Source organism: Zootoca vivipara, chromosome 11, assembly GCF_963506605.1.
Source record: "Zootoca vivipara chromosome 11, rZooViv1.1, whole genome shotgun sequence".
NCBI lineage: Eukaryota > Metazoa > Chordata > Lepidosauria > Squamata > Lacertidae > Zootoca > Zootoca vivipara.
Window position 1 is genome coordinate 34,944,988 of NC_083286.1, and position 20,057 is coordinate 34,965,044.

Consider the following 20,057-nt stretch of genomic DNA (forward strand, 5'->3'; position numbering starts at 1 on the left):
GGGTGTGATTGTTCCTAACCTGATTTGGAAACAGCAGTTGCTTTGTTTCACCTATGCGTCCCTGCGCATAGTTTGGAGTAGGAGGGGTCAGAGCTGCCCTCTTCTTTTTTTTCTTCTAATGCTGGATTTGGATTGGTACTCCTTGTCTATAGATCCTTGCATGCAACATGCATACACATGACAACATGCAAGAATCATCTTGCGTTGGTCAACGGTTTGGGTTTCACTGTGGCAGAAAGCAGAGCAAATTTGTAAAGGGGCGCCGAGTTCAAAAGTATTGAGAACCACCAGATTAAGACAAGGACCTTCTTGGTCTTTTGAATTGCTGTAGAGTGCCTCTCACTTCCCATGATCCTACCTCTACTCCAAGGATCTAAACAAGCCTTGCATTTAATTCCACGTATTAGCAGTGTACTAGAATTCCACTGAGACAGATCAGAGAGATGCTTTTAGGAGGTATTCCAAGGAGTGATATGGCTCGATCCAGCAATTCCACATTTTAAAAAATGGCCGGAGTCCAGCCATAGGTATGCTATATTGTTATGAGACATCTGTAAATGTCCTGTGCATAAAAAGTTTTTCAGAAGACAAGTCAACCCATTCCTTCTGCTGATCTGCAAGCATTTCTGCCAAACATTTTATTAAAACCGGGTCCACTTTTGAGTCGAATTTGTTAGCAAACCAGTGCCCATAGTTTATAAGCCACCTCAATTCTGCAGCTGCATAGATGCACACACTACGGAGATGTGTACCAGTACAGGGAGGATAGAGATGGTCTTCAAGGTAATTCCATTTTACTAAACGAGTTTTGCTCTGAAGATCTGAGATATCCTGAGCTGTCCTTGAAATCCCTCCAGGTGCTCCAGGAACACGAACAAGTGTTGCCCAGAAATGTTCATCGGGTGAATAAGTGTCCTTTGACCATTCAAAAAAATCTTGAGCAATGGAACTTTTTAGGACATGCTGTACAAAAGCTCGACATAACACAAAATAGGCACTGCCTACAAAAACTTCAATATTGTGGGGTGGTGGGTCCTTAGAGATATTGGTTTTCACAGGCATCTTCATGTCATAAGGCATTTTCTGAAGTTCGTAGTGATAGGTAAATCGTTCCTTTTTACTGCTACTCGGTTTGGTTGTCTCCAGCATGTTTCCTTCATTTAACTTCTTAAATTCAGACACCAGCTCGAAGTTTGATCTCAGAGGGAAATCTTGGCCACATAAATTGATTACATACTTCCATGGGATGGAGGACTTAAGCAAATCAGATAAGCAATTCAAATCTGCCTGGAGCCTTGAAATATGGGCATATTCCACCACCTCCAATTTGGACGCAATGAAAATATTGGGGAAACATTTGGCCAGATTATCCAAAGCATTCTTAAAAGTGCTAGAGGACTTTTTGTCATAATGGATACAGTAAACATTTTGACTGCTGTATATTGTATGGATGAGCCTCTCAACCATTACTGCATCTTTATGAACAACCAGAGAATAAGCTAATGGGAATTTTTTCTCTTCCAGAGAGACGGGCTTTAGGTGATATCCTCTAATTGCACGGTACAGCTGGCAGTTACTAGTCATTGTTACAACGTCTTCATCATCTAAATCGATAATGGATTGTCTCCTTATCTCTAAAGATTTCCCAATCTCCACAGGATCCTGATCATATATGGAGGAACAGTTAATCTCATACTGGGTGCCTTTTTGGGAAAATGGGTATTTGTTTTTCACAAATGATGAGGTGCTTAAAAAAGGTTCTACAAAATAAATATTTTTGTGAGGGAGCAGCTCAACTGTGAGAAGTTTCAGCAGCAAGAGCAGCCACGCTGTTAAAAACAAGATCAAGAGATGCCGTCTTGTTGGATAATTAGAGGAGCATTTATGTCTCTTCATTCTGTGAAAAGAAAGAAGACATAGCCACGGAATTAAAGACAATTCTATACTTTTCACATATGAGACAAACACTGACAAGACTGCAGCTCTAATGGGATGCTTCTACAATTCCTTACGATAATCTCAAACCACCACCAACTAAATATGATTCATTAACTTTACACAAAACTGTGTTTCCTGAATCCCAAGTCTGAACAGTAAATGAAATGAAGTATCAGCTGTCATAATTACTGCTTGGGTTACTAAAAAGGTAAAAAGGTAAAGGACCCATGGACAGTTAAGTCCAGTCAAAGGCGACTCTGAGGTTGTGGCGTTCATCTCGCTTTCAGACCAAGGGAGCCAGCGTTTGTCCACAGACAGCTTTCCGGGTCGTGTGGCCAGCATGGCTAAATCTCTTCTGGCGCAACGAACACTGTGATGAAAGCCGGAGTGCACAGAAACACCATTTACCTTCCCACCACAACAGTACCTATTTATCTACTTGCACTGGCATGCTTTCGAACTGCTAAGTTGGCAGGAGTTGGGACAGAGCAACGGGAGCTCACTTCATCATGGGGATTCAAACCACCAACCTTCCAATTGGCAAGCCCAAGAGGCTCAGTTGTTTAGACCACAGCGCCACCCGCATCTGCTGGGGCTACTATGCTGAACTAGTGAAGTGTCCACTGATTTGACAGACTGGAGCAGAAACCAGGCTGTCCTAAGCATGAGGGACAGCCACACTCCATCGCCCACTGTGGCTCCTCCCTGCCCTGTCCTTCTCAGTGATGAAAGAGCAAAGTTACACCTGACAGGGAGCCTCCTAAGACCCCTCTCGACAGTGATGCTGGTGCTCTTGCTGGACAAACGAGAAAGAGAATGAGATTTGGTACTGTGTATAGAGGCTGAATGTCACGGTTAAAATTTTACCAGTTTGGGGGAACATCTATATAGGTAGCACAACGGATTTTGCTGATGCATTGAATAAAACTTGAATAAAAAAGAAATGGGTAAAGTAGGCCAGCTCTTCACAAAGAAGAATGGTGAATAATCAAAATCCGTATTAGCGCAATACCATTAGTAGGCCAATTAAAATGGCCACAATACATTTCTCTTTCACAAGAGGCAACCTGAAATCTACACAGCACCTCGCAGGAACATCTGCCACCTGCAACACTCCATCTGAAGATGCTTTTAATGGCCAACATGTCTACCGTTACTTTTTGTGGATACATCAGGGATGGCCCCCCACAATCCCATCATTGCTGACCATGATGGCTGGGGCTGATGAGAGTTGGAATCCAACAGTTCCTGGAAGACTACAGGTTCTCCATCCCTGGTAGAAAAGCCAGTACCTTTCTCCTGCTACAACTCATCATTGAACATTGGCCATGCTGACTGGGACTGGTGGTAGTCTAAAACATCTTGGGGGGGGGCACCACATTGGCTACCCCTGCTATATAAATTGATTAGTGAAGATTACAGTTGTTCTTTGTTTTTGTTTTTTTAATAATTATTTTTATTAAGGATTTTCGTGGGTTACAAAGGTAGTGCAGTGTCTCATGCATCATTTTTACACATCAATCTTACTTGTTGAGACATTATGAGGAAGGGGGGAAAGAGGTGGATGGGATGGGGAGTTGGGTGTGGTGGATTGTCAATGTTTCTGTTTTTCTTGATATGTGTAGGGGTTCGGCATCAGCGTCGTTTGTGCAGGTTCTCTGTCTCTCTCACCAACAGTTGTTCTTTGTTGTGTTTTCTCTCCACTACAGTATTTTAAAAACCCTACTATTTTAAACATACTGTGTTTTTGTACAGTTTTGATCTGGGTTTTCTTTTCTTCTCCATTTCCTTAATAATAAGACTTTCCCTTTTTATGTGCCAACGTGCATATTTTCAAAACAATGTTGTTGTTGTTGTTGTTGTTGTTGTTGTTGTTGTTGTTGTTGTTTTAAACAAATACAAGAACCATTAAACACTTATCCAGCAGAACATCTGCTGGTTTTTGTTTTATCCATTGTCTCTAGACATACACTTACACGTTCAATATCAAACATATTACTTAATGTAACCCGTCCACTGAGAAAACTGAGCAGTTGGTATAAGAAGGTTTTGATTTTGGACATTATAATAGTTAAAGACAGGGGACCATGTTTCTTGGAAGGTGTCTCTATTCATTATGCCTTTAATTGCCCTCCTCACCTCAGACGCTCAGAAATTGCTTTATCCCAGATATTATTTTTCTATAAGTTTAGGGGTATTTGTTCCTGAAGGACATCACAGCATTAACAAATAAATGTTTTGTAAAAACAGCCATGTGCGGCAACAGGCGAATGCTATATACCTGCGGGTATAGTGCGGTATATAAATAAAATAAATAAATAAAACAAAATTGTGCCAATATTTCAACTTCATGAAGTATTGTTGGGGTGGGGGGGACAACACAATGCTGGGTGTTTCTAAAACTCAGTAATGTTGTTGCTGTAAACAAGAAAACAAAGGCATGCAGTGATCCACACCCAAATATATTCCTTTTAGCAGCAACATTGCCGGGGGACATTTATTGTTATATGAAACATACTGAGGGTGCCAAACCCTCCGCTTTTAAATGGAACTACCAGTATGCATAAAGGCTGAAGCCTCAAGAATTCCTTTTCTTGTGAAAAGGAGTCCTCTCACGTCAAGTGCCTGGGCACACAGTCAGCAGCAAGGGAAACACCAGGCAGCTGGGTTAGCTCCTCGCAGATTTGTTGAAAGAGACAGTTCAGAAACACACCGTCAGCAGAGGATACACATACACAGAGATTGGCAACACGATGCCTTGTTCAGCAAATACTGTACAGTGGGTGCATTGTACAGTCTTTATTATGCAAAACCCGTTACAAATTGAGAGCTTTGCCCTCAAACAGACTGATGAATACATAAATGGTGAACCAACATAATTTCTGAATAGCTCCGGAATAAGTGTTGGATATAGCCATATATTTGCTTGTAGCTAACATCATGTGGACTGGCAGGCCACCTCGTTTTCTAAACCCCAGAAGGCTGAGTTTTAACTACAAGGCAAAATATTCTAAACATAGCACCATCTTCAGAAACCCTGGTGTACTGAAAAAGCATAATGATTTAGCTGCAATTTCTCAAAAGGTTTTATGTGATGCATGAGATCATGCTAACCCCAAACTCACAATCTCTAATCTGCCACAGAATGAGGGTCTACACCAGGCACCCCCAAACTGCGGCCCTCCAGATGTTTTGGCCTACAACTCCCATGATCCCTAGCTAACAGGACCAGTGGTCGGGGAGGATGGGAATTGTAGTCCAAAACATCTGGAGGGCCGAAGTTTGGGGATGCCTGGTCTACACTGTTCTTGATCCTAGGGCTACTTAGCACTTGGCCTTTCAAAATGAGAGGCCCTAGTTTTCTGGTTTGCATCAGAACCTTGTGTGTTTAGTGCAGGAGTGAGGAACCTCAGGTGGGCAGGGTGGAGGCAAAAATGGCCCTCCAGACCTCTTTGTCTGGCCTTTGGGGCTCTCCCCAGGCCACACACCCTCACTTGACCCTGCTTTGCACCCCAAGTGTTTTTACCTGACTAGAATGTGTCACTTGCCTCTTCTTTGGTGCGATTATGCATGTGGATAGAGATGAACGTTGGTAGATTCAGGGCAGACAAATGGAAGCACTTCTTCATAAATCACATAGTTAAACTATGGAATTTGCTACCACAAGATGTACTGATGACCAGCAACTTGGATGGATCCATAGAAGGATAAAACAAATTCATGGAAAATACGACTACTGGCCACAATGTCTATGTTCTACCTTGACTGTCAAGAGGCAGTGTGCCTCTGAATGCCATGTGCTGGGAATTAGAGGAAGGGAAGGGCCTGTTGCACTCAGGTCTTGCTTGTGGGTTTCTCATAGGCATCAAGTCAGCCATTGTGAGAATGGGATGCTGGACCAGATGGACCCTTGGCCTAAATGAGCAAGAGTCTTATTACCTTTTCCTCATTTGCAAAGTTGCCCCCAACTTGTGGAGGTCAATAGGAAAGAGATTTGGGAGGTGGACTAGCCCACCTTACATGTAGAATAAACTTAGAAGATGAATGTGTGACTCCAGGTAAGGAAGGATAAGATTGAAGCCTAAAAATGCAATCCTGTTCTCATTTACCTGTGAGTAAACCCCACCATGCACAGCAGAGCATATTCTAAGTAGATATTTATAGGGTTGGGCTGAAGGCACATTTACTTGCAAGTAATCCTCACTGAACAAAACAGGGCTTACTTTGAGTAGACCTACATAGGGTTGGGCTATATAAGATGGCTCTCGTCCTTTGAAGGATTCCATCTGGTTTCTCACTTAAGTTTGAAATACACTGCATGATGTAAACAAGCATTTACACCTTAGATACTTTTCTGGGCAAGAGGTGCTAAGTGACATCAAAGTATTTTAATCAAATTATCACCTCAGCTGAGTCACAAATCTTTAAATAGCCCAACTGGTACCAGGCAAGATTTCTTGTAGTTGCACACCCCCACAAACGAGGCACAAAATGTTTTGTGCAAATGTACAGGTTATCCCTGTGTGTGTGTGTGTGTGTGTGTGTGTGTGTGTGTGTGTGTTGTGTGTCACAAGCCTTCATGCATTTATTGTTTATATAAACGAGCAAGAATTAACTTGTCCTTAGTTCAGGAAAAGGAGAGCATGAAATAACTACAATGATTAAAGCAAATCTACTGCAAATTTCATGCTGCTTGTGTCTATAGCGGTTTTATGGATTTCCATCAGGCTGCCAAAAAAAAGAAAGTTTAACGTCTTTTCTCCCTGCCACATTTAGAATGCAATTTATATGGGAGAGGAGAAGAGGTGCTAAAGGATTATCAAATCCTTGCTAAAAATTACCGTATAAATTTGTCTTGTTTATTCCAGGTCTATGGAGATACCTAATTACCTGGAGATGCTTCTGCATATACAGTATACACTACATACGCAAAGGCCTTGTTTCAAGCTAGGACTGGTCTTCTCTCACTTTTTACATTCTGTTGCCTACTAATCACTTTTAGCCCTTATAAGGTCTCAGCGATGACACTCAGGGGTTGACAATACTAACAGGAAAGCCATGCAACTCTAGAGCTAAGCATGTCATCTTCCAATTTTATTATTACCAGTATGGTTCTTTTGCTTCCTTGGCCTACCCAATTTTATTCATTTCAAGGGCATTACTAATTTTCCTTGTGCTGTAATCATGCGAGTTTACCAAGGATTGAGGGCTGAGGAAACCTGTAGTTTGGCCTTTCCCTGTTAGGATTTATACAAAACAAAGGAAATTGAGTCATACACTCTTTCCTCCCTGCATGAATGGCTCATTGCGCAGGCTGTAAGCATTCTGGAGTTCCCAACACAGCACTGGGCACAGGAAACTTCCATGTAAAGGCAATATGCCAGCATTATAAGGGGGTTCTGCTTATAGAGCTAACTTTCAGTTAACAAGATGCCTCCACATAGCTACTTTCCTCTCCTAATTGCGTGTTTACTCACAATGGGCCAACAAAATTCAAACCTGTTAGCCTGCCTTCCTGTTGTTTCCAAACATCTCTGAGTCACCTCCAAACAGGTTTATTCCTGCTATCATGACATGCTTGTTTCATTTCAATAAAAGCAACATGCAGCAGACAAAAGCTGCGTTTGAAACTCAGTTATGTGCCAAATGGCTTCATAAACCAGGGTTAACCTCACCAAAACGGAATGCTTAGTTGCCATTTTGGGGGCAGACGGCTTGAAAGTCCTATTTTTCAATACAGCTTTTTGGTTCCTGAAATTCATTCTGATTGTGCAGATAAAATATACGTAACAGAGATAATTCTACAATCTCTGTTGCTAGTGTGGGAAAACAGTCAAGAGCCAAGGATCCCCAGGCATGCACCTCCAGATTGTGGAGACATCAGGCACTATCCTGGCACCCGGGCATTTTTGTTCAAATCCACGTGATGGGGTCAGCTTTTGTTGCTCTGTCCCAGCCTCTTCCAACCTAGCAGTTCAAAAGCATACCAGTTCAAGTAGATAAATAGGTACCGCTGCAGTGGGAAGATAAATGGTGTTTCGTGCGCTCTGGGCACTCGTAACAGTGACCTGTTGTGCCAGAAGTGGTTTAGTCATTCTGGCCACATGACCCGGAAAGCTTTCTGATATTTGACTATCCCAAATGCAATGTGCAACATACGAATTTCAAAGAGGATTCTAGAGAGGTTAGACCAGGCATCCCAAACTTCGGCCCTCCAGATGTTTTGGACTACAATTCCCATCATCCCTGACCACTGGTCCTCGTAGCTAGGGATCATGGGAGTTGTAGGCCAGAACATCTGGAGGTCCGCAGTTTGGGGATGCCTGGGTTAGACCCACTGCATTTGTAAAAGGTAAAGGTAAAGGGACCCCTGACCATTGTTCCAGTCGCGAATGACTCTGGGGTTGCGGCGCTCATCTTGCTTTACTGGCTGAGGGAGCCGGCGTACACCTTCCGGGTCATGTGGCCAGCATGACTAAGCCGCTTCTGGCGAACCAGAGCAGCGCACGGAAATGCCGTTTACCTTCCCACCTATTTATCTACTTGCACTTTGATGTGATTTCGAACTGCTAGGTTGGCAGGAGCAAGGACTGAGCAATGGGAGCTCACCCCGTCACAGGGATTCGAACCACAGACCTTCTGATCGGCAAGCCCTAGGCACAGTGGTTTAACCCACAGCGCCACCCGCATCCCTACCGCATTTGTAGACCTACCTTTTATATCTCTCTGTATCCTGTTTCCTTTGTGCTGAGTTGTAGGATACTTTGTAGTCACCATGTAAACTGATGGGTTACATCCAAATAGTTCTTTCCCGTATTTGTATCAGCTCTGCTCTAGACCAATCTCTCTTTTCAAGTATGTAGCCATTCTATGCAAGTATGAAGGAAAAACACTTCTTTCTGTTAAGGTCAAAGAAAAAGGGGGTTAAGATGTCTTAAAATAGTTTCCTGCACTGACATAACAATCTGAATTTTGAATGAACTCTGAATGAATCTGAATTTTGAATGAACTGTGAACTCTACTTTGGGAAATAGCTTTTAGACTTCAAATACATCCTTCTGAGTAAACATGCTTGGGGTGGCGCTGTGATGCTTTAGGCAACACCTCAGTGTTCTGTGTTTTCATTAGCTTTGTATAACAGTATAAAACACACTTCTGAAGTTTCCAGCAACTGTAACTTTTCATTCAATCCAGTTTTCTACTTTCTGAATTCTGCACATGTACTCAGAGGTCTCACTGAGTGTAATAGAGCTTACTCTTAGGAAAGTGTGTCCACACTGCAGCCTTGAAAATACTGCTTCCTCATCATTTGGTCAATACTACATAACATTTATGCCTTTTAAAAACAAGCATCTATTTTTTTTGGATACTTCAACTTCTCTGTGACTCGCACTGGAATTTCAACCTGGCAGCCTATCATTAGGATCTTTGTTTTGGTGTTTCAAGGAGCATGATGGATTATGTTGCATAAGGCAGCTTTTAGAATTTTTTTCTTCACCCTTCCCTAGACAAAAAAAAAAAAAGTATCTGGCTTGTCTTAGACTAAAGTATCCTTCTGTCACAGTTACTTGCACAAGCTGACACCATACTAACATTAAATCTTAACTTTTAAATTTAACATTGCATTATTAGTATTATTTTTAAAAATGTTTATTATTTGTTTAGTGCTTAAAACACACACAAATAAAAAAATAAGACTAGTAATGTATTTTGATGTGTGTTGGAAGCCACCCAGAGTGGCAGGGGAGACCCAGTCAGATGGGCAGGGTATAAATAAATTATTATTATTATTAACAGAAAACATAAGTTATGGGGGTATAAGAAAAGCAGGAAGAAACCATGTTGTGTGCCTATTTTATTTCAACAAACTTTATATGCCACTTGATTGTAATATAAAGCAGTTAACAAGAAATATTTTAAAGTATCAGCAAAAAATATGTAAAAAACATTTTAAAAATATCATCCTGGTTGCAAAATTTCTTTATTTACTTTAAATTAAGAACTATAATTTACATCATTGCCTGCATTTGCTTTCCAGTTTTCAGCATCCTTGAGACAAAATATGAATCTATTTTCTTGTTTCCACTACTCAAATCTAATTAAACTTTCATGATCATAAATCAATTTGCAATATTCAATTAACTATAGGAAAAGATTACTGTCATGGCTACAACAGTCTCTTGGTTCATTTCCATTATAAGGATTAAGTTGTCCCTTAATTCCTTCAAATGATCAACTGGGCAATTTCATTCAGATAATCAACTAATTAACAGTTAAGAATTTTCTTCTGCAACATTAATCCCTTCAGACAGCCAATCATATATAGGAATAGTGAACTCTATTCTCCAAATGCCTTTTTTTTATGTTGCCAAAATAGCAACATCCGCACACTTAAGGGAGGTTATTGAGAAACCCTAACATTTGCAAAAGTATTTTTAAAAATTGGGGAGGTGGCTCAAAATCAGCGCAATGAGTACTAAGAATACTTAATGGCCACAGAATGCTGGCAGATTCTAGGTGCTCACAGACCGTTTGCTTAATGATCTGCTCTATAATCTTTCCTGGTATTGATGTCAGGCTGACTGGGTGGTAATTGTTTGGGTCCTCCCTTTTCCCCTTTTTGAATATAGGGACAACATTTGCCATCCTCCAGTCTGCTGGGACTTCGCCTTTTCTCCAGGAATTCTCAAATATAACTGCCAGTGGTTCTGAAATCACCTCTGCCAGTTCTTTTAGGAAGCCTGTAGGCATATTCATACCCTTATCTAGCTCTCCACCCATGCTTAAAGCACTCTTGTACCACTTCATTGGCTTCCCCAAAGAATCCTGGCAACAGCAGTTGGTTAAGGATGCTGGGAACCGTAGCTCTATGAGAGGCCTCCTAACAACTCTCAGCAGCCTTAACAAACTGCTGTTCCCATAATTCTTTGAGGGAAGCAAAGAATTGTTGAAAGTGCCATAACAGTGCTTTAAATACATGGTGTGGTCGGTCAATGGAAACAAGCAGGCAAACACGCTGAAGGTTCAGTTCCACCCTATGGATACTCTTTCACACGCAAGAGCTGCACCCATAAGGTTTGCACCATCATTACCATAACACACTATGTGTGTACGTTGTGTGTGTGATATATTGCAGTCACATGTGTACAGAGCAAATTGCCCATAAAACCCTCTCCTTAAGAGAGACAGACACGCCTGCAAATTTAATTAATATCTGCCAAAAAAGGAGGGAGTCGTTTCTGTGGAAGTGTCAGCAAGTGAAGGACGGTTTATTTACAATCTAAAGATTATTACGGTTGTAGCCAATGTTAGTCCTACTCAGAGCAGACCTACTGAAATTAATTTCATTAGGTCTACTAGGAGTGGGAATTAGATGGCTAAATAATAAATAAAATTATTTATTTATTTATTTATTTATACCCCACCCATCTGGCTGGTCAGCTCCCAACAGAATATTAAAAATGCAATAAAACATCAAACATTAAAAACTTCCCTAAACAAGGCTGCCTTCAGGTCAGATAGTTGTTTATTTCCTTGACATCTGATGGGAGGACGTTCCACAGGGCGGTTGCCAGTACCAAGAAGGCCCTCTGCCTATTCTACAACCCTTAATACCATACATTTAAAGCACACAACTTCCCCAAAGAACCTTAGGAACCATAGTTTACTTCCCACAGAGCTACAGTTCCACACACCTTTAGCAAACTGCAGGATTTTTTGTGGGAAGTCACTGTTCTCTAAATGTCTGGAGTGGATGTGGATCTGTATTCTCTTGTACCTGCACAAGCCCCACCACTGGCTGATCCCCCCCCCAATCAGTCAGGTTTGTCTCTAGTTTTGGAATCCCAGCTTGAGAACAGGAGATTAAAAATTGCTTGGCAAGCATTCACAACATACAATCAGCAGATGGGGAAAGGATTAAGCACCCACCTATTGCCTGCTCCAATTTTGGAATCCTGTTTCCCTTGCAATTTGTGGTTCCAATCTTACTCTCAAAAGCCACCCTGTTCAATGTGAGGCGTAATACCAGGGGCGAAACCAGGCTTTATTTCACCCGGGTCAAAGACCCAGTTTGGCACACACACCACACACATTTGCGTAGATACACACAAGTTGGGAACCTCAATGGCACCCCTTTGGAGGCTTCACCGGGGGCAAAAAACCTGGATAGCCCTCCCACCCCTGTAGGTACAGCTCTGCATAATACTATGTTACTACTCCTCCTCCCTTCAAACAGCACTATTTCAGAGAAATCTTCTGGTTCTCAAAAAGTGATAACTACATTAATGCCATCGTGGCAGTGCTATTCTATGCATGTCTACCCAGAAGTATGTTCCACGGAGGTCACAGGGACTTATTCCTAGGGAAGTGTGTACAGTGGTACCTCGGTTTAAGAACAGTCCGGTTTAAGAACGATTCGGTTTACAAACTCTGCAAAACTGGAAATAGTGTCCTGGTTTGAGAACTTTAAGGGATGCAGGTGGCGCTGTGAGGTAAACCACAGAGCCTAGGGCTTGCCGTCACCGATCAGAAGGTCGGCGGTTTGAATCCCCGCAACGTGGTGAGCTCCCATTGCTCGGTCCCTGCTCCTGCCAACCTAGCAGTTCGAAAGCATGTCAAAGTGCAAGTAGATAAATAGGTACAGCTCCGGTGGGAAGGTAAATGGCGTTTCCGTGCACTGCTCTGGTTCACCAGAAAGCAGCTTAGTCATGCTGGCCACATGACTCGGAAGCTGTCTGTGGACAAACGCCGGCTCCCTCGGCCAGTAAAGCGAGATGAGCACTGCAACCCCAGAGTCGTCTGCAACTGGACCTAACGGTCAGGAGTCCCTTTACCTTTAGCTTTGAGAACTTTACCTTGGTCTAAGAACAGAATCTAAACAGTGGAAGGGCACCGGCAGCAGGAGGCTTCATTAGGGAAAGCGTGCCTCGGTTTAAGAACACTTTCGGTTTAAGAACGGACTTCCAGAATGGATTAAGTTTGTAAACTGAGGTACCACTGTACAGGACTGCAACCCTAGATTTACAAAGGCTTACAAAGACTTTGTGCAACTTTATTCAGCTCAATCCTTACTTTGGAAAAAAAAAAAGATTTGGCAATGGAAACTTGAGTGTGTCAGGGCTGCAGGTCAAAACACAGGGATGTTAGCAGACAACAGGAAAAATGTAATTAGCACCTAATTATGGGCTATAATAGCAGTTTTTTTAAGATGAGGTTTACAGTAATTAAGATTTACTTAAAAGTTCAAATTATCATACAAGGAGTATCCAGCTAGATCTTACCACAAATGAACTGAAATCTTTTTCTACTTTTGTTCATAGCTAGGAACTGAGCAGAAGAAGGGAAAAAAAACAACCTAATCTGCTCCTGTGTTTGATGTGCAAAATCATCAAGCAAAGCTTTTTAACAACATGGAGAAACTTTATCACCTGCTAATGTGTGCACATTAAGCTGCTATTAAAAGCACAGCTATAGGGGCATTAAGAAGCAATCCACAGCTCAGTGGAAGGACATGTTTTGAATGCACAAGGATCCATGTTAAATCCCTGCCAATTCCTGTTAAAAAGATGTCAGGCTTCTGAGCTGAGAAAGACCCTGGAGATTCAGTTACAAACAGATATTGCTGGACTAGCGACAGACCAGTGAAGCAGTTTCATGTGCACAGTGGAATCAGTTGAAAATGAAAGAGCAGGAGCAAAGCAAAGGTTTATAAATGGCCCTAAATGGCCTCGGTCCAGTATACCTGAAGGAGCGTCTCCACCTCCATCATTCTGCCCGTCCAGCACCGAGGGCCTTCTGGCGGTTCCCTCGTTGCGAGAAGCCAAGTTGCAGGGAACTAGGCAGAGGGCCTTCTCGATGGTGGCGCCTGCCCTGTGGAACGCCCTCCCAACAGATGTCAAAGAGGAAAACAACTACCAGACTTTTAGAAGACATCTGAAGGCAACCCTGTTCAGGGAGGCTTTTAATGTTTAATAGATTACTGTGTTTTATTTTTCTGTTGGTAGCCGCCCAGAGTGGCTGGGGAAACCCAGCCAGATGAGCGGGGTATAAATAATTTATTATTATTATTATTATTATTATTATTATTATTATTATTATTATTCACAGTTACTCAGCTGAAGTCACTGAAATACTAGTGATATACAATGCAGGACTGTTGTTTTTTAATTCCATGGTTCATCTTCTAGTGACAAAGTAAAGCTGGTGGTGTTTATGAATTTGTATCTGTGTGAAAATTATTCTAACAAAGATTGCATGCATCCTTTCCAAGTGACAAGTTACAATTAAATTTTCGAAGTTTCAAAAGCCAGGAAGTGATTAATTGAATCAATTATGGTTAACAGCAGTAATTAATTAGACATAGGTGACAGCCTTGGATGTTCAGTTCATGGTGCGTTAAAAAACACAACACCACCCCTGCCCTTTTATTATAGGGACCATTCATCAGAAAGGTTAACTTTAAGTTCCAGATAAGAAAAATATTTCAATGCCAAATCATTTATGTTGCACAATACTCTTGATATCCAAAAGCACATTGCAGTTGTTGACTTGTCTATGCTCTCAACATTGCAAAATTGTAGGTGGGAATCTGAAGCTGTCTAGGTAGAGAATACCTAATGAGCCCATGGTTCCCAAGTTAAAATTCAATCCATTTAACCAAGTTAAAAATGCCACTTGGGTAATAACTTGCAAGCACTGGAAAAGGACATAAACCAGTGTCATTTTACAGGAAATAGCAAAGCCTATACTGTGTAATCCATTGTTATTGGTGGTGCAGTAGTGGAAAGTGCTTGTGTTTGTGCAAAGCAGAGCAGGGCATCCATTTTTTGTTGCCAATCCACCCACTCCACCTACCGGTACCTACTGCTGCCCTCTGCAAAAAAACCCATATACTGTTCCAAAGGGTTCCCCAAACCTTGTGGGCAGCTTTTGGCAGAAAAGAGGGATCTGCAGTGGGTAGTGTGAGGGGGGCAGGTGCTGTCAATTACAGCAAAGTCTCACTGTGCCACAAACCTAAATAACTAACTCTTGCAATGTAGAGACCAACTAATAAAGTGCTACTGGACATTTTTTATTTTTTTAATATATTTTGACTGTGTCAGACCAACACGGTTACCTACCTGAATCTAACTCTTGCAATGGTAATCTTCTATGTTAGTGCTTTTAGACAAGGGACAATATTTACTGCAGTTCTGTGTAGCACCCTGCCTGACAGCATGCTGCCGTTTATTTTGTTGTTGTATTTGAGAATTACAGAACCTCAATGTCAGAAGGACCTATCTAGCATAACTCTAACTGTGTTTACTCAGAAGTAGGCCCTGCTGTGCTCAGTGGGGGGTTTCTCCCACTTAAATATCCATAGGATTGCAGCTAAGTCCATACCCCTATCCTACACCATAGCTGCCAAGTTTTCCCTTTTCTCACGAGGAAGCCTATTCAGCATAAGGGAAAATCCCTTTAAAAAAGGGATAACTTGGCAGCTATGTCCTACACCAAGGCACACTTTTGTTCTTTCCAACATGTCTTACATACATCACATTAAAAGCCTCCAAGACTATAATCTCACCATTTATCAAGTAGCTTTTTCTGGCTTTTTCCTAATTCATTCTCACAATTAGGAGGCTTCTAATTCAACTCCATTGTGCCACTTGTCTACAACATCTTCCACTCGTTCAGAAAAAGCTTTAAAAAAATGACACAACAGCTGCCTTTTCTCAACAGCTAGGCATACCTTTTTTTTCTTTCTTTATTTAGTTCCCCTGAACATTACTTTACTCACAATACACTACAAAGAAAGCCAGAGGTCAAGCTCTTTCAACAAGAAACGTCATTCGACAAGGAGGACTTTGCAACCTAGCCTTCAGAACTCCAGAACTCCTCTACTAAAAGCAACAACAAACTACTGCCGTGGGGCAGATAACTGCTACTTGGATCAAGAGGTAAAAAATCATTTAACATGAAATTTATAAAACTGGAAAATGCAGATATGTGGTGAGATTCTACTTAGAAATGTGACCCACTCAGTGAAAATAGGTTTTCTTCCTAGCAAGTGTGCACATGATTATAGGATTACAGACTTAGACACAATAGTCTTTTCATATGTAATTAATGCACCAGTGGATGGGAGGGGTGGAAATGAAAGCAGTTTCCACTAGCTCCCCATTTGTGTTTTCACTGAATTCCAGAACAGGCTCATTGTACATAAAGCTGCTTGTGTGGAAGTCCTGTTCACACATTCAGTTTGTGTGTAGGTGTAGATAGCGGCCAGAAGCTGCCCTTCCACGTGTGCTCACTGAACATGTGAATCATAACCTATGAAATGATCTTCATGAGCAATAAACAAAAATCCTCACCGTTTTTTTCAAATTGTGATGTTGAACTGATGAATTCCTCAACTTAAAAACTAAACAAAAAAGATGTCCCCGAATTATTCAGGCAACAGATTAAGTTCAAGTGAAATATATTTGAAACACAATCCCTTTTGTGATGTTTTTGTGACCTTTTTGGGTCACTTCCGAGTTTGGCGCAATGCATGTATGTGCAGTCGCACACATATTGAACATGCATAAATGGGGGGGGCTTCCTCTGTATATATGTGCTGGAAGGTTATTTAATTTGGTGGCACCTCTATTTATGATGCAGGTGGTGCTGTGGTCTAAACCACAGAGCCTAGGGCTTGCCGATCGGAAGGTCGGCGGTTCAAATCCCCACGACGGCGTGAGCTCCCGTTGTTCGGTCCCAGCTCTTGCCTACCTAGCAGTTCAAAAGCACGTCAAAGTGCAAGTAGATAAATAGGTACCGCTCTGGCGGGAAGGTAAATGGCTTTTCTGTGCGCTGCTCTGGTTCTCCAGAAGCAGCTTAGTCTTGCTGGGCCACATGACCCAGAAGCTGTCTGCGGACAAACGCCAGCTCCCTTGTCCTATAGAGCGAGATGAGCACTGCAACCCCAGAGTCGTTTGCGACTGGACCTAACAGTCAGGGGTACCTTTACCTATTTATGACATTTTAAATAACAGTAACAATATTTAGCCTCGTCAGAAGACTTCACATACATTATCTCAGTAATCCATACAACAATCCTGCAATATGATCACCATAATTTGGGGAGGGGGCTGAGGCTGAGAAACAATCTAGTGAGCTCATGGGCTTATAGACTTGAATCAGGGAGATCCTGAGCCCATCCCAGCACCTTATGGTGGCAGCACAAAACCTCTAGTTTGTGACCCAAAATAGTGCAGAACTTTCACACAGGTTTTTTTTTTGGGGGGGGGGGTAAACAAAAATTGGGAATTAATTGTTACTGGAGTGCTCTCGTCCACTGTGCTATGTAGTATTAGCCCTTTGGGTTTTGTTCTCTTTATGGAGCACCCTTTGCAGGATTTGAGTAGTTACCCTTTCCATTGAGAAAACTGCTCAGAGTCTACAAAGACACACATTAACAATATTTTAGCTGTAACCAGCTGTAAGCCATTCTCTAGGTTTTTCCCCTAGGTGAAATTTTAGACTGTGAACTCCTTGGGGCAGAGACCTGTCTTCTAATTGTCTGTTACTGCATGCACAATAAATGCAAAGTTGCCATCTTAGTAGCACACTTGCAGCTTGTAGCATTGCACACTTGAGTTCAGTACCCCTCCCACCCAAAGTGCCAAGTGGAACTCCCTTGAGTGGCCCCTTAAAATTTAAGAGAACGACTCTTTATAAAGACTCGCACCTATAGCAACCGCAGGAGAGACCAAAAAAGAATCAGCAAGAACTGGATTTCTTTTCTAAGCGCAAATATACAGAAGGAGCTGCACCTGTTGATTGTCTGCCCATCACTCTCGGTCAATAAAAGCAAGGGCCTCTGGCCATTGAAAGGCAGCAAGCTTCCCTTGATCCCAGAGAAGATGACTCTACTCCAAGCAACCTCTGGGGTCTTCTGGCCCTCCCGGGACGCCAAAGTTTCAGTTTGATGCTAGCCGGATGCTTGCACAACGCAAGATGGGAGTGACGCGAAACTTGTGCAGCGAGATCAACCTTCTGGTAGGGAAAGCAGCATCTCCTGCGGTCACGTGAAGCGCCCCAGCCTTACCTGTCTGCTCGCTCCTCCGCGAACCGGCTGTTTTGCAAGAACTGAGGAGGGGAAGGAATGTAAGCAACCATCCGAGCGATATCTCAGGGAGGGGCTAGCCGGCCGGCCCTTGGTTTCTTTGCCGGAGCTCCGCCTCAACTCCACGCGGGGTTGTTGTTAGCCAGCGGGGAAAGCGAACGGCAGGCACGCCCGATCAACTGCACAGGCACTTCGCAGAAATTACTCGGAAGTCGCCCTCCTCCTGCACGTGCTTGCTTGTCCCGAGGACATGGGGCTTCCCGAGCGTCGTCCCTGCACAAGTTGGCAGCGCCGAGCTCTGCTGCGGGAGAAATGAAGGGGGTGAGAGGCTGCGCCTTCTCCTGAGCCCCAAAGCCAACCGCGAGGACCTCGCGCGCGCTTCCTCGCCCGCCCTTTGCCGCTTCCTTCTTGAGGCAAGTAGTTCCAGTTCCTCTTTCTGCCCTTCCCTTAGTGCCGCCGCCGCCCCGCACTCCGAGCGGCTTCCTCAGGGCACTCACCTCAGGCTGCCTCAGAGCAAGGCAAGAAAGGCGGGCAAACAACGACATCTAAAAGTTTCTTTCCCTCCTGAGCAGCGAACGCGCCACTTACGAGAGCGCAGCGACTAGGCGCCGGCCCTGTCTGTCCCGGCGGTGCCAGCGGCTGCTGTGAAGTCAGGCAGATGTTTACCGCTGGCTTGGTGGCCGCGCACCCAGAGCCGCCGCCGCCGCCGCCGCCGCGCAGTTTCCCTTCTCGTCGCTGCCCTTCCCCATAGCGCTCTGGCGCGAGCGAGCGTGTCTGTGGGAGACGGAGTGCGCGGGAACTGTTGCTCCCTCGAAGGAGAGGACCCCATGACGTGGTCGGAGGAGGAGGGGCGCCCGGGACCTCCTTCATCCTGAGCGAGGAAGAGCAACGCTGCCGCCCGCTCAGCCCAAGAGGAACCAAAACAGCAGCTTCAGCGTGACCCCTTTTTTCGAGTCAGGAAGACTCCGCCGCCAACAACAACTCGCCGTTTCTTCTCCCCACCCGGAGGCCCCTTACCGAGCTCTGACTGACCCTTTTATGGCGTCCCGCGAGCTCACACGGGCGTGCTGGAGAACTTTGACGCGAACCTCTGCCCTCCCCTTTTCTGTAATGGGGAAAAAATGGGAAGGGAAAGGCCTCTGGGCCTTTCCTGGCTGGCCTGGAGACGCCAGGCTGTTCCAGTCCAACTCGAAATGCACATGTCGAAATAAAGAAAACGTGTCGCAAGGATGAGCAGTTCTCTCTCTCTCGCTTTCTCTGTCTCTGTCTCTGTCTCTCTCTCTCTCTCTGTGTGTGTGTGTGTGTGTGTGTGTGTGTGTGTAAAGCCAGTCTTCCTCTTCCTCCTTTCCCTCTGCTGTGTAAATAGAAGTTTAGAGCTGGCCTGGAAGGGACCCTGAGGGTCATTAAGTCCAACCCCCTGCCCACAGCCTGGGTGGCATCGAACCCCTAAAGCTTCTGGTTTACCTCCAGGAACGTGTTTTCTCTTTGCTGTCTGGGCGACCTAGATAGGCAGAGACCGAGACTGGGAACAAATCTCCATATCGAGCTCGTTCGCATCCCAACCGCCTTGTTTATGTGTTTGGAAAGGGCGGGGAAGAGCGCCGCACCTCCTCTGGTTGGTGCCCAGCGCTGTTTCGGGACTGCTCCGGACCTATTGGGAAAGCAGAGCGCTAAGGCTGCCGAGCTTTCGGTTAGGCCAGGGGTGTCAAACTCAAATTCATCGGGGGGCCGCATCAGCAGTTTGCTCACCCTCAAAGGGCCGGTTGTATCTGTAGGACTATGTGTCCACTCTTTATTATTATAAATTATTGTCACTGCATTCAATTATTACTGTTTTTTGTAATAATGTAAGTAATAACTAGCTCTGAAAGCAAAAACATAGTCAGAATAATGGCAAGTAGGTATTCAAATGTACAATTATTGTACAATTTATTGAAAAATGATTTTTGGTAACAGAGAGTAATTTTTAAAAAAAACATACAAATATTGCCAAACACTGTTTATTACACATGTGGCAAACACAAGGCAT

At 43.5% G+C, this 20,057-nt stretch overlaps 2 protein-coding genes across 4 annotated transcripts in view; both read right to left on the minus strand.

The window, feature by feature from the left end:
* The window catches only part of FAM169A (family with sequence similarity 169 member A), an 82,351-nt gene extending 73,563 nt beyond the window's left edge, over positions 1–8,788 (minus strand). The window contains exon 1 of one of the 2 annotated variants that reach the window (XM_060280229.1): positions 8,648–8,788. The gene's annotated coding sequence lies outside the window, so the exon portion shown is untranslated. Of the gene's footprint in view, positions 1–19; positions 104–8,647 lie in introns of those variants that run through there. The other variant, XM_060280230.1, reaches the window with a different exon arrangement.
* GCNT4 (glucosaminyl (N-acetyl) transferase 4) lies at positions 94–18,902 on the minus strand. Of its 2 annotated transcripts, none has more exons than XM_035100180.2 (2): positions 18,011–18,902; positions 94–1,897 (listed from the first exon to the last, which is right to left on the minus strand). In XM_035100180.2, the coding sequence occupies exons 1-2, from the start codon at positions 18,079–18,081 to the stop codon at positions 541–543; spliced, it is 1,428 nt and encodes a 475-aa protein (XP_034956071.1). In that variant the 5' UTR covers positions 18,082–18,902; the 3' UTR covers positions 94–540. The 2 variants fall into 2 exon arrangements, with proteins under 2 accessions (XP_034956071.1, XP_060136216.1); XM_060280233.1 differs by lacking the exon at positions 18,011–18,902 and adding an exon at positions 8,652–8,790.
* Positions 18,903–20,057: the final 1,155 nt, after the last annotated feature.